The 15,445-nt window shown below is 36.0% G+C and overlaps 1 protein-coding gene across 1 annotated transcript in view; it reads left to right on the forward strand.

Annotated features, from left to right (window-relative positions):
• The window catches only part of Myo31DF (Unconventional myosin ID), a 117,524-nt gene that overhangs the window by 47,738 nt on the left and 54,341 nt on the right, over nucleotides 1-15,445 (forward strand). The window contains exons 7-8 of the mRNA XM_089090511.1: nucleotides 3,804-4,005; nucleotides 10,675-10,954. Of these exons, the coding sequence (XP_088946637.1) occupies nucleotides 3,804-4,005; nucleotides 10,675-10,954 (482 nt within the window). The remainder of the gene's footprint in view (nucleotides 1-3,803; nucleotides 4,006-10,674; nucleotides 10,955-15,445) is intronic.

Consider the following 15,445-nt stretch of genomic DNA (forward strand, 5'->3'; position numbering starts at 1 on the left):
TTCTTCTTTAAGTATCATACATACCTCTGCTTCATTTTGTAGGCTGCACATAAAGGCAAGGGCGTAGCTCCAGCATTTTTATGGGGGGAGAGGGGTCCGTATCCGGATAGTCAAGGGGCATAGGCTATATAACCATTTTATCTCCGAATTACTGGGGAGGGGGAACTGCCCTCCCCAAAAGACGCCCCTGCATAAAGGTTTGCAAAACTAATGATTTGTGAGTGTTGAACTTGAACAAGGATGAACAATAATGAAAGTGATTGTCAGGGCTATGAAGGGCTTTCAAGCCCTTTTGCGGCCGGCAGGTTGAGTATGGCTCGTATAGATTTTATCTGAATTAGAGAAAAAAAAAGTTCTTTCAGTTAAAAGTAAGTAGCAACATTAGGACTTAAAACGAACAGAAATTATTACTTGTATGAGGGGGTCGCCTTTTCCTCAGTCCCTCTCTCAGTTGTACGAATTTATTTAGTGCTTTAAAATAGCTTGTTATTCCAATTTAATGGTCCTTGTGTTTCAGCAGTCACTCTTAAAGAATTGAGACACAAAGTCAAACTTTAGCATAAAAAGTGAGTGGTTGAGGATGGAGCAGCCCCTCTTATACGGAATAATTTCTGTTCGTTTTAAGTTTTAGTGTTGCTCCTTGCTTTCAATTGAAAAACTTGTTTTTATTTAATTTCTAATCGTTTTTATATCACACCCTGGTCTAACCAAGATATAATATGGTCTGCCGGTCTTACAAAACCCTGGTTTTTTGCTGTTAGATTGTATATATAAATAATTATAAGTTGATTGGCGGCGTCTCGCTTTTTCCGTTCTTCAGCTTAAGAATTAGAATTTTAATGGCAAATAAAATTTTGGACAAAATTTTGATTCAGTCAAAATTTCCCGTGAACATTAGTTTTTGCTAAAAAGCTTTTATTAATACTTTTTACTGCAGAATTTTGGCTGGATGGGTAGGGGTAATATTGTTCATATGGATAGGAATTCTGCTTGACTTTTGAATTTCTTCGTGGCTGAACCCATCATGGCCTCTACAATAAGATTCTATGATGTTTAAATACATTATAGGCCAACACACACGTTTAAATACATTAAAACTTTGTATGCATAAACATAGGAAAGGAAAAACTTGACCATTTAAAATAACTGCAAACAAGGCTCCTGGTAGTACTTACCACCCTCCCTTCCCTTTCCAAGGGATTTCCTGGTGATTTTTATAATTCCAGGCCTCAGTTTTCCCCCCTCTATGCCGGTAGGTATGTGACTAATATTTTATGCTACGTAATTCTCAGGAATCAAGAGTGATTATATATCAATTTTTACCTCTCCCCCACCCTTCCTCAGAACTGATTCTATATTTATCTGAAGGTTGGATGAGAGAATATTTGAAAATTGAAATACATCCTTTGTGCCATCTGTCACCTCTCCCCTCAGCCTACAAATTGACCCATTTCCCTTCCTTCGTAATAGCTCATTCGCACATACACATCACTGTATATGATTTTATGAAATATGAAGCAAATCAGTTTATTTAAATGATGCCTTAAAACAGTTTAAAATAAATGTCAGAAATATTTTTCTGCAATAAGATGGGATGTGTCATCTTGTAGCACCCTTATCCAGACCTAGTCTAAACGAGGAGAGTTGAGAGATTAATTCCTAGCCCTCCCCTCCTACCCCTTTAATATTTGTCGGAAAGCTCATGATTAATCAAACAATTATGGATTTGAAATGCGTTCTTTTAGGCGTCTGCCCCCCCCCCCCTCGCCTGCAAAAAGACCCACCGTTTCTCTTCATAATAGCTGATGTGCAATTGTACATAACTAAACATGGTGGTAAGTGACACGCAAGATAGATAATTTCGAAGACCATACTGCCTTTCCATGACGATAAATAAAAGTTCAAATAGGGATAAAATATTATTAATCGACAGCGATAAATTTCACGAAATACTAGCTATTTCGGTCACATATTCAGTGACCGTCATCAGTAGTAAAACTTATAACAGTCACTGCGTAAGTGACTGAAATATGTAGTATTTTTTAAAAAATTTATCACTGTCGATTAAAAGGATTTTATCCCTATTTGAACTTTTATTTATCGACATACAAGATGTACGTTAGGTGTTGATAAGTGGGCAGTCCCTCTAATTTTCCAGTCTCATTACAGAGGTCTCGACTAATCATGCATAATTTACTGTATCAAGCGAGGGAGCCCACTGAGCATAAACCATAATGAGCCCATCAACAAATACAATATTGGCTTACCTTATTTACGATATTAAACCATGAATACCACAAGAAGCTCGACAAAGGCTCTATTATCTAAAAGAAATTAAACCTTTTATATCAGTGACTTGCAGAGAAGGTGATGGATCACCCATGGAGATGAATACCACTGCAACGGGTTACACCAAATTTTAAAAGATGAAAAAAAAATACAAATTATGTTTCAACATTTCATAGAACTCATCTAGAAGAGAGAGCCAAAGATTATTGCCTAGGTCTTCTCTTTTCAACCATATTTAAGGAACACGACCAAACTTTTAGCATAGTTATGGAAAAAATAGGAACCAATTTTGTCTTTTTGGTCGGTTTGTTAATCCGTAAGCATCCAAATGTTCCGATTCGTACATAAGCAAGGCACAGGGAACTTTTTTGATCGCCTTTCCCAGTTGTTTAAAATACAGAAAAAGATATGATATCTCTTTATTACTAAAAACTGCGTAATAAATACACTAAATTATTGTTAAACCGCAAAATTATAGGTAAATTAAGTATATTTTGCCGGAAATGTATGGCTGAAATTCCTTTTCAAATGCTAAAGCCTTATCAAGCACAACTGCAAAATATATGCTAAGATATACAAGGCTGTTCCTATTTACAAAACATCTTGGTAATTTTTAACACTTGAAAGATGTTGGTTCCCCACCTCTGAGACTAAATTACCGATATTTAGCATCTAGTTTACCTGTAACCTATGTGTTGTTGTTTTTTTTTTCAATTCGACTGGGAACTATTTTTTGCTTTTTTCAATTCGACTGGGAACCACTATATTACTTTTGCTCTGCATTCAAGGGTATAAGGGTATTGGGCAAAACCTTTTACATCTTTTTGGGGATGCATGAATTGGTAGAATTAAGGAAATAATTGTCGGAGTAAAGTATTATGGATAAAAACTAATTGGGTAGGAATAATGAAGAATGAAGGATTTTTTGAGATATTTTAAAGCTGGGAAAATTCGTGAGACTAAGACCTTAAACATAGATCTATTTCTTCGTCGGTGGATGATGGGTTGTGTTTACATATTTAGGTATTTGGTATTATGTTTGTGCCGTCTCTTGTTGGTTTTTTTTTGTTCGTTCTGTCAAGGCCTTTGTTTGCTTTTGTACAAATATATTATTATCATTATTACTTTATTGATTCTAGGTGTTTTACTTTTCAAGTCAAGAGTCAATATTTTTGCTGGGGGTAGGGGAGGGGTAGGAATATATTTCATAATAATCCTACATTATAAAGATCACTGCATGATTCTGGTTATAATAAGGCATAACATACCTTATTTTCTAAAAAATGCCGAGGGTTGGGGGCAAGGCCTTCCTTATGTCTAAAATGACACATATTGAGAAACCTAGCATGATTATGCTTCAAGCAATGTGTAAATTATCTACCTTTTAGCAGAATTTTGGCAATATATATATATATAACTAGGGTATTCATCTGATAATTACGGCTGCAGGCCCAACTTTGAATGTGTGCACTTCTCTAGTGGAACAACCTGTCAAGCATTTTTTCTACTTGTAGGCCATTTATGACCGTCTTTTTACCTGGATAGTTGACCAGGTGAACAAGGCCATACAAGTCTCTGGGTCTGAAGGAGGTAAAACAGTAAATTCCACAGTCATCGGTGTTCTGGATATTTATGGATTTGAAATATTCGATCGTAACAGCTTTGAACAGTTTTGCATTAACTACTGCAATGAGAAACTCCAACAGTTATTTATAGGTAAGTGAAATGGTTTATTTTTACTCATAATTTGTTTAAATAGCCAATAAAATTTCAATCGTCAGTAAAATTAGTATTCCACTGAGCTAACTGTAAAATTTTAGTTAAATTTAGTCATAAAATGACAGAAATTAAATGACAAAGTTTAACAATTATTGGGTGTAAGGCAAAAACAGTAATTCTTCTTTTGCTTTCTTTCTTTTTTTCAAGTTTCTCTTTTGATACAATTTCAGTTTTTCCATGATTTGGGTGTCGCAAACTTACGGCTGCTATCAAGTACGGTTGTTCAGAATCTGAACATATTGGCCGCATACAAAACATATTGCAAAAAAAAAGAAGAAAAAAAAGGTCTTATTGTAGGCCGTCGATTGTTATCATTTCTGTATAACTGTGAACGTGCTTTTTTTCAGAATAACTGTGAACGTGCTTTGTTCGTGAAACCACAAATAAAATAAAACAAAAAGAAACAGGAGTTTGCCATAGGATGTTGCCAAGACGAAAAGTTTAAAAAGCACCTCCATTGATAGTGCCTTTTGCACCCCTTTTTAAAAGTATTTCTGCTTGGCAAATGAAAGGTCCCTTCCTTCTAAGTAGAAACCGTACCCATAAAATATCCGTGGGTGAAAGGTGGCCTCCAGAGAATATATATGGGGCCCGTGGTCTGAATCTATATCACTTGAATTTTTCATATTTCTTATCCAACACAGACTAGTATTCAACGCAACCGTCTCTTCACGAGGAACAGTTCTAATCACACAGTAAGTCTCTTATGGCGTTCTCATTCATGCTAATTGGCGTCTTCAACCTTCAGATTTAGCCAATCTCGAAAAATTTGTAGGCCTTCTGATAAAAATGTTGCTGATATTAATGAAACAAAGTTCTTAGTTTGACAGCACGTTTTGAACGTAAAAACTCAAATATGTTCTGGGTGATTAAAACGCCGATGTTTCTGCGGCCCTCAGAACTAGTCGGTATTTTGTCTTTGATCGTTTTTAGGAACCAGCATTCGAATTCCACTCTCCGTCAGTTAGATCAAACCTCAATCTTCTGGCTGCCTCTCATGCTGCCTATGATACTTTACCCAAGTCTGCTAAAAAGTGTCACTTCTTTAATCCTTCAGAAAAATTGTAAAAACGCTTTTGATTTCTTATATTTTTTACTTAATCTCCCCCTACGATGGATCCCCGGTATGTTTTTTGCTCCAAAAGATACGTCTACAGATAAGTCTTCAATAATAACCAATATTGTTTTCAATTTATTTGTAGACTCTACTTGCTTATAAATTCTCTCACGGACCCTCAATGTATCACATTATTCAATAGTTTCTTTAGTGCTTATGAACTTTGGCCTACCCCCCAAAATGAATTTAGCTACCATTACTAGCTTTAGAGGAAGAAACAGTGAGATTTAGGCCGGAGTTGGCCACATTTACAGCATTCAGATATTCAACAATAAGAAGGATAGGGCTCTAAAAACCCCAGTTGCTTCCAACTCCATGGGAACCAAGAAGTTCACCTTATTCAGAGCATTTCTTTTCCTCATTAGGAAGCAATTGCTAGGAAGACCGTGAAGTAAGCATGTAAGAGTAATATCTTTGGTGCAGACAATTAAATACATAGCCGCAAAATCCGGGCTTACGGGTCACGCACATATACATCACGTACACAAATTCAGAGCTGTAGAAGGGAAAATTAAAAGGATAGCTTTTAATGAGCAAATTAAAAAGAAGGGGAAGGAGGCTCGGCACAAAAGAAAAGTCACACCTTCTTACGCATGTGTTTTTAGCTTTTCGCATGTTTTTACTGATTTCTTACTCAAACTTTTATTTTTCATTTTTTGTGCCCGGTACTATCAAAAACTGCTGAACTTTATTCTTTTCCATTAAACATTTAATTACCGACTTTCCTGAATATACTATGAATATACTATTTCCTGAATATACTATACAAGATATACTAATATACACAAATGATCAACTAAACAGTTGTTTTATGTTGGATTTTTTAACTCTGACAAACTTCGGACATTTTTTATTCTTGTTTGGGCTTTTGCGAAATAAATAAGTGGCATGAAAAAAAAAAAAAAAAAAAAAAAAAAAAAACTAGAGTGTTGATTCGGACCGGTGATTCTCATTATTGTTCCCAAATTTCTTTTCAGGTGCCTTTAAGCTTTCTTTTCTGCTTTCTTTAAAGCTTTTTTTTATGGTACCTTTATGTAAAGCTTTCATTTTTTAATTAAAAAGCCTGGAGTTTTAGTTTCTCATTGCTGGTATCCAAGCTGGTATCTTTTTGTTATATTTATTTATTTATTTTCTTTTATTATGTCAGCGTTCATTTCTCTTCTCGACCTGTCAAGACGGCCTTATCTAGGGAGGTGGGGATACTGGGTTCGACCCCCTCCCCCTCGAAATGTTTATCCGACTTGTAAAAACGTAACAAAAATGCATATAAACAAATTTGTAATGTTTTTTAAAGTTTTTTGTACCCCTCCCCCAAAAAATCCTTGCGTGTGATTGTATTTTCCCGGCATGCTAAGAAATAGAATTTGTGGTTGTAATTTTGTTGAGAGTAATCATAGAATGAGAAGAAAAAGGAGTTAGAGGAGCGATGTACGTTAGGAAGGGAGGCTTGCTTCCTGAGATAGTAAAGTTTTTCTGGGCACTTCTTATTCAAATTATCAAATAAATTTGTTAGTTTATTGTCATCTCACCCCCCCCCCACCCCACCCCACCCTAAAACATATGACTCGGATATCTGACTCGGGTCCCGAGTCAGGTATCCCATCTTTAACATGGATAAACTATTACCTTGATGAGTTTTCAGCCCCAAAACAGGATCTTAACATTTCTGTTCAAGAAGAGCTTTCATCCCTCCTCTCATCAATTCCAGATTCAGATTTCATAGTTACCCAATCACAGGCTGCGTCCGCGGTCTGACGATCTAAAAAGAAAAAGTCGGCTGGCATTGGCCGTGTATCCGCCCTTCACCTTAGCCATTGCAGCCCAACTTTCTTGGGACACCTAACTCTTCTCTTTCAGATGATCTTCACTACTAGACTCGTACTATCGGCATTCTGTACTGGGTTGCTTAGGCAAGTCCTAAAGAAAGGAAAAAGTACTTCGGAATGTGCTTCGTTCAAACCGATCACAGTGGCACCAACGCTTTGCAAAGTCTTCGAACTTTTGGTCATTGATGAAATCTAGGAAAAATGCTGGACTCCCCCTTCCCAGTTTGGGTTCCAGGAGGGTCTTGGTTGCGAGACATCCTACTACCCATTAGAGACATGTACGACCACCTACAAGCTGATCTCCTACTTCCTGGCCATGGTTGATCCCTCACTTAATATACACCAGACATGATGCTGTCATACCGAGGGATTCCTGTAGTCCCAGTAAAAAAGGAGGATCGACCAGGACCAGTCACATCTCCTTGTGCCTTTAATAATTGTATTATTGAACCACAATCTTCTATCGAGACAACATGCGTATTTCGTGGCATAGACGTTACAATGATAGCCTACGCCGATGACATTCTGAACCCCAGCCGCACTGTCGCAGGCACAGAGACCACCTTCTCCACATTACAATCAAATTACAGTCGCATTGGCCTTGAATTTAACCCACAGAAATTGGATATTCTTCTGTTCAACTGGCGCCAAGAAGAGGTCTCGTCTCTGAGGCTGGGAAAACTGAGGCTGGGACATAGGCTTATTCATTTTTCATAGGCTATGAAGATCATGTGTTTCGGTGAGCTAGTTGCTCTTTTTCTTCCACACCGCCATCTTAAATGTTTGTAGCCTGCAAAACTGCTTATCTAGCTCTGATTCTATCCTCATTGATTGCCACCTTTGTGGTTGAAATCTTGGTGTCTGCTTAACTGCTCGCTTATTGCAAATGTTTTCTCTTTCTATATACAAATTAAACGGTACAACGAGAAAGTTTCTTCCCACCCTTGGTACCGTTTGCTAAGGCAGTAAATCGCTGTCCATTTAATTTTATTTGCACATCTCTTGTCATATTTAGTCTTTTTACCGTCTCTTGTCATATTTAGACTAGTTGATTGAGTCCGTTGATTTTGAATTGAAGTTATCAAGTATTTTGCTGTAAGTTAGGTTAGTTGAATTGAAGTTATCAATCATACTGCTTATGTTTCTTCAGTACTTGGGAGTTTAAAAAGTAAAATTTCTTACGTACCTGCAGTGCAGTGTATAATTGAGTTTTTGTTTTTCGTCTTTGTAATTTGTTCGATTATGTGTAATGTGTTTTAATTTGTTTTTTGTGTGTGTTTTTTCTTTTTTAGTGATACTCCGTCTTTTATACCTTTTTTTGACGGGTAATAAATAAATAAATAAAAATAAATATCTGTGTGCGTGTCTTGGTTGGAGTTAGGAATTAGCTTTGGATTGACTACGTCCGAGACATAGGCTTATTCATTTTTCATAGGCTATGAAGATCATGTGTTTCGGTGAGCTAGTTGCTCTTTTTCTTCCACACCGCCATCTTAAATGTTTGTAGCCTGCAAAACTGCTTATCTAGCTCTGATTCTATCCTCATTGATTGCCACCTTTGTGGTTGAAATCTTGGTGTCTGCTTAACTGCTCGCTTATTGCAAATGTTTTCTCTTTCTATATTATCTGGTGCGTACTAAAATGATAAATCTATAGTCCCAGATGACAAAGTTGATGTAGTAGTTCTCTCATTATAAAGGAACTGCTGCTGATTGCTATTGATTTATTTTAATGTTTTATTTTTTAAAGATAGGTTTTCTATTAGCATTTTTTTCTTGATCTGAAAATGAGATAGTCAAGGTTATGAGTTTTAACAAAAAAAAAAAAAAAAAATATAACAATATTGGGCACCATAGGTACCATATACAAAAATATAATAAAATATTATAAAAAATATAATAATATATAAAAAATATAATAAAAATTTAATTATATATATATATATATATATATATATATATATATATATATATATATATATATATATATATATATATATATATATATATATATATATATATATATATATATATATATATATATATATATATATATATATATATATATATATATATATATATATATATATATATATATATATATATATATATATATATATATATATATATAATATGTATAAAAATATTATAATAAAATATAATAAACATAATAATATTCACAAAATTAAATATAATAATATTATATAATAATACTGGGACGAACCGTCGAGGAGAAAGGGAGGGAGAGAGGTAACGGCAAAAAAAATGTTTAAGGAATCGTTCCGTGTAGTTTAAACAGAGACTAAGGACCAAAAGGAATATTGATTCTTTTGAAATCTGATTTTTTTTTTATTGTTTAAGTATAAACTTACGCAACCATTTATATCTTAAAAATATAGACAAAAATCGGGAATTATGTTTTTAATGAAAACATCTTCTATATGCCCTTTTTTCTGGTTTTGCTAGTAGCGGATCCCAAACTAAAAAAGTGAAACGTGACTGAAAAATTAGTAAAAAATAAGATACAAATATATGATGCCAAAAGGTTTAAGAGGTGTAGCTTAGGAGAATAATTATGGTACCAAAAGGTTTAAGAAGTGTAGCTTGGGTGAAAAAAAAATCAGCAAAAATATATGATACCTAAAGGTTTAAGGGGTGTAGCTTAGGTGAAAAAAGCAGCAAAAATGAACAAAGGTTTAAGGTAATAAAATGTATACGAGGTCTAACTTGGGTGAAAAAAAAAGCAAAATAAAAGCTAAAAATATATGATACCAAAAAGTTTAAGAGTTGTAGCTTTGGAGAAACGATAAGCTAAAAATTTATGGTATCAAAAGGTTCAAGAGGTGTAGCTTGGATGAAAAAATCAGCAAAAATATATGGTGCCAAAAAGTTTAAGAGATGTTAACCAAAAGAAAAATCTTAGAAAATCATAGTATTCAGAGAATAAGAGACGCTAGTTAGGTCACATTGTGCGAAATGCTTTATTTTGATGTCCTTGGTACTCTAAAAACTTACCTTGAATTAGGAAGAGGAAGAATATCAGCGGGAGCGAACCAAGTGGTAAAATATTGACTATTTCAATAATCAGTGTAAATTACCCAACTTTTTTTTATTAGGGGAATCACCATAAACCTCTTTTTTCCCTTCTTAAAAACCTTTCTTTTTTTCTTTTCTTTTACATTTTTTAATAGTAAATTTTACCTTTAAATTGACTTACTTATTCTCTGCGTCTTTTTAGTTATCCTAATTCTTCGGTTTTTTTTTCATCGTCTTTCTAGGAATATAATTAAAGAAAGGATAAAATAGTCATGTCACGTCTAAAGGATAATAGATTGCTAGAGATTGTGCGTTTTGGCTATCTATCTGGGGCTAAACGAAAAGTAGATCGTCCCTGAATGGTGGTGGGAGGAGGTCATAAGGAAGGATTTAAAGACGACTGGGCTTCATGGGAGGGTGTAAAAAGTGTAACTATCAATAGATTGGGGGGTAAAAAAGCGCCCGCAGCTCCGTTGGCCTCAGACAGCTTGGTGCTGGAGTCAGTAGTAAGCAGTAGTAGTAGTACCAGTGTTATATCAATATTTGTTTGTACTATATTTTTAGTCGCTATTTTTGTCTTTTGGCTCTAATTCCTTTATTCGGAAAACATTTTAGCTTTTATTTGTAGAACTGGTCTTGAAACAAGAACAGGAAGAATATCAGCGAGAGGGGATCAAATGGCAAAATATAGACTATTTTAACAATCAGGTTATATGTAACCTTGTCGAAGAGTCACACCGTGGTATTTTGTCTATACTGGACGAAGCATGCCTCAACGTAGGCAAAGTCACGGATAGTATGGTCTTGGATTCCATGGACCAAAAGCTGCGAGGCCATCAGCATTATTCTAGTCGAAAGTTGAACCCAAGTGACAAAGAGCTTAAACATGGCGAGGAATTCAGAATAAAGTGAGTATTATTGTTGAATATTTTGGTGTAATAAAGATTTTGCTCTATCAAGAGCCCTTAGATTAGCCTCTCCTATGTATATTGCAGCAAAATGTGATTTTATGTGAAAGGTTTGGAAGCCTGTTCGAGGTTTGGAGACCGAAAGAGGTCACATTATTGGTGAACCTTTTGGCGTAGTATTAAAGATGAGAAGCTGACGGGGATTGTTAGATAAATCTTTCCTAGATATGTCGTGCCAATATGTAATCTCATTTTAAAAGGCTTAGAGACCCGTAGAAGGTTTGGTGACCATTGGAGGCCCTGATTATATGTCAACTCTTCGGTGTAGTATTTAGAGATAAGGTTCTACTGGGGATTCTTTGGTTAGCAATCTAGTGGCAGTATAACTTAATTTTAAAAGGTTCGGAGACCCGTAGGAGGTTTTAGGACCGTAGAAGGAGCGTATTATTAGTGAGGTGTTGGGTGCAGTATTTAAAGATGAGGTGCTACTTGGGATCTCTTGGATTAATTATTTGAAAAAAAGTACGTTTTCTAAAGAGTTAAAGAGGATGAGTCACAAGTTCGAACCTTAAAACGTACAGGAATTAGGAGGTACAGTTGGGGGCTGCCACCCTCTACACCCCCGCTTCCTTGTATAAAAGGGGCTGTGCCCTCGTCAACGTATAGATCTTTACGCTGAAGTTTTTATTGTTTAAAAAAAAGAGTAGTAAGAAAGTCAAACTTCAGTTTGAAGTGCGAGGTGTTGTGGAGGGCACAGCCCCTTTCATATACGGAAGCAAGGGTTTGGAGGGCGGCAGCCCCCAACTGCACCTCCTAATCCCTGTACGTTTTAAGGTTCGAACTTGTGACTCAGCCTCTTTAACTCTTTAGAAAACGTAGTTTTTTTTCAAATAATTTTTGCACGTTTTTGTACAGTTTATTACTTACTATTGCTTGACTAACTGTTAGCTGATCTTTTCAGGAGTTAAAGATGGGGGCTGCCGCCTCCCAAACCCCCCGCTTTTGAAGATTCTTGTGTTAAGGCTTTTAATTCCTGAATACTCAAATCAAATGCACAGTAAGATTTTCTTTTTTCAACTTTTCTTCGAGCATGCGGGCATGCGGCATGATTATCAAAGCAGTGGAAACTTACCTGTAACCTGAAGGCCAACTGTGATGTTCTTCTGGAGATGCCTGTTGAGCTGAAGGATTTAATAGATTGGATTTAAAAAAGAAACTGAGTTTCTTTTTTAAACTTTAAATTCAGTATATAAAAAATTTTCTCTGACAGGGAATCGAACCCGGATCTTCCGCCTGACAGTAAGGAACAGCAACCGTTGTACCACAAAGACACTTGTTATATTATTTTAGTCTCTCTTATCTATTTTTGACGCAAGCAAATCCCCAGAAAACTTAATATTTGGTTTTTGGAAAATAGGGAAGGAAGGATCGGATTGAGCTGAAATTTTGAGGATAAGCTCCCAGGCCCCAGAAAAGCTAATCCTCTAAATTTCAGCCCGATCGGACAACGTTAAAGGGGGGCTGTGGTGGGAAAAATTAACATGGGCTCTTATAGGAAAACGATGTTTTTCGTAAATGTAAATTCGGGGGATAATTTTTTCGGTCTGAAAATATCAAAAGGCCCTAACAGGTCGAATTCTGCTTCGAATGAGTCCTCATTCACCCGGATCCGTTACCAACTGTGGCCTGTAGGCGTGGCTGATAAAAAAAGAGAAATGATTATTAAGTGGCTTTATTTGTTTTTTGGAAAATAGGGAAGGAATGATCGGATTGAACTGAAATTGCGAGGATAAGCTCCCGGGCCCTGGGAAAGCTTAACCTTTAAATTTCAGCCCAATGGGACAACGTTAAAGGGGGACTGTGGTCGGAGGGTCGAAACCTCCGGCCCACTTTTACCCATGAAGATAAAGTCGGAGGGGGTGAAATTTTGCACGTTTCTTAGTTGGAGCTTGGGCTACAAAATGCGATCACCACTGTCTCTCTGCGACCGCTAGGACCGGAAATCGCTTAACATTGTGGTGGGTCGCCTCTTTAAAGAGGCACAAGTGTGCCTCCTTGACCTCTCCTAGATATATTGCGGCAACATGTAATTTCAATTTAAAAGGTTTGAAGGCTCGTAATAAGTTTGAAAACTGTACGGGACGCGTATTATTGGGAACTATTAGGTGTAATATATGACGATAGGATGCTACTGGGGATTCATAGTTTAACCTTTTCTAAATATATAATGGTAATATATAACTTGATTTTGAAAGGTTTGGAGGCCTATAGTTGGCTTAGAGATCATACGAGGCCTGTATTGTTGATGAACTATTTGGCGCAGTATTTAAAGGTGACCTGCCACTGGCGGTCCTTAAATTAGTATACTGTGGAGGTAGCTTTTATTTTTGGAGGTGGCTTAAATCACTACGCTAGAGAAAAACTCCTAAAGCCTTTATGGCACACAACAGCTAACACCCTAGCTTTTATACTAAATAATTACATGAAATGAGATTAAAAAAAGAGAACAGAGAAATAATATTCGGGGTTAACAGATAAATCAAGTAAAAGCACGTAATAACTACAAAGATAAAGGATAAAAAATAAAGAGAAAAGTCAAAACTAGAAAAAATAATATAAATGTGTTTAGACGACTTTCTCTCGATATTCACTTCTGTACGATTAAAATAGTTTTGTTTAAAAAACGCTTCTTAAGCACAGATAAAAGCGGAAATAGCTTTATACAATTCTTCATTAACAATTTTTATTCATTATTAGCTTTGTATTTTCTTTAACTATTGTATGTGCTGCTGAATGAGAGGGTTTCTAATCGAAATATAAAATATAATTTGCGCAAAAGTGGCTGGAGGAAATTGAGTAGGTATAAACTACTGCAGGGCAACACTTTTGTTTTTGGTTTTTATTTCATATCGTTTGGAGTCCCGTAGAATGGAGACAAACTGACGCCCATACGCGGATAGAGACATAGATATGGACAGACCAATAAGTATGTTTTTAGATAGGAAATGGTGTGGATATGCGCACTTGCACGGACTTACACGTGAACACTAGGGGTATGAACAAAGAAACGCACAGTTTGAAAGTACCTTATATGAAAAGAAATAGAAGGACTTAAAACTTAGATTTACAGATCTTTAAAGCCATTTCTTCTGTTTGAATGAAGTTTGTATATCTTCTTTCCTTAACAAGCTGGATTTTGTAGGGTACCCGCTGTTCGTCACTTCCATTGCTATACATTCACATATACTGGGTGAGGTATACTAAATGATAAGCTCTGTGGGAAATGCGCCTCGATTCCACTTTCTAGGAATATCATGAAAGCAAGGTTAAGATGCCTAGGCCAAGTTCAAGGTGAAAGAATGATAGAATCACAAAGATTGTGTTTTTTACCCGTCCATCTGGGTCCAATCAAAAAGTACAGAGACTAAGGTACAGTGACACCTCTCCTGTCCCTCCAAAAAACATTTTAGAATATAATTAGAATATTCCTAATGCCCTTCTTTGTTTTTGTTTGCCATACTTTCTCTTTGGCTGCTCGATTATGCATGTGGGAAAATTGTCCGCGGGGGCGGTGGGATATGCATAGCACCATCAATGAGGATCTACTCCAGGCAATACAGAATCAAACCAGATAATTACTTGTCTGGACTGAGTGACTTTACTGGACAAAATGCACAAACGTGTGGCATTGCTTCCTCCGCAATTTGAAAGCTCAATATATAGTTTTTGATACTTTTAAATTGATGGGCTACACAGAGCTTTTAATCGATAGCAATTTAGTCCTCTATTGGGCGAAATCGTAGTCTGATACCACAAAATGGCAGATACACCCCTTTCTCGTGGCAAATCTTTTGGTTCACTTCAAAAGGGCTCTAAAACTTTTAATTTCCGTTGGAATAAGCCCTCTAACGCTTTTCTAGGAGCATCGGTTCGATGTTCTTCGAGTGGGATGAGAAGAGATCATCAGAAAAGATTAAAAGGAAATCGGAACTTTATCGGAAGGGACAAAGAGGGAAGCTTTGAGTAGACTGAGGTGGAGGAGAATTGTGTACAATAATCAAGCTTTACAGATGTTGCAGAGTTGTCTCGAATCATGGGTTGGCATCCTAAAGATTTAGAGGCTCGAGTCCCTTTAAAACTGTTTCACACTTAGATTAGGACACGCATTAAGATAGGCTGCGCAATTTTGAATTCAAACAAGAATTCGAAAAAAATGAAAAGGAAAATTGTCTAGACTTGTTAAGTTCAGAGAAGAAAATAGGTTGTGAACATTTCGTCTGTGTAATCAGCAAGGTAACCTTGGTGCAAACACCAAAGTATAGTGAAGAATATAAATTTGATGCGAACTCAATACGACAAGAAAAAAATCAGACTGATAGAAATTGAAAACAAAAAAGAACTAAAAGAAAATACAAAAATGCTAAAAGAAAATACAAGAACTAAAACAAAATACAAAATACTCAAAGTAAATACAAGAATAAAACGAAAATA

The sequence above is a fragment of the Artemia sp. Qi Xiang Cuo genome, chromosome 6 (assembly GCF_049724085.1).
Source record: "Artemia sp. Qi Xiang Cuo chromosome 6, ASM4972408v1, whole genome shotgun sequence".
Classification (NCBI taxonomy): Eukaryota; Metazoa; Arthropoda; class Branchiopoda; order Anostraca; family Artemiidae; genus Artemia; species Artemia sp. Qi Xiang Cuo.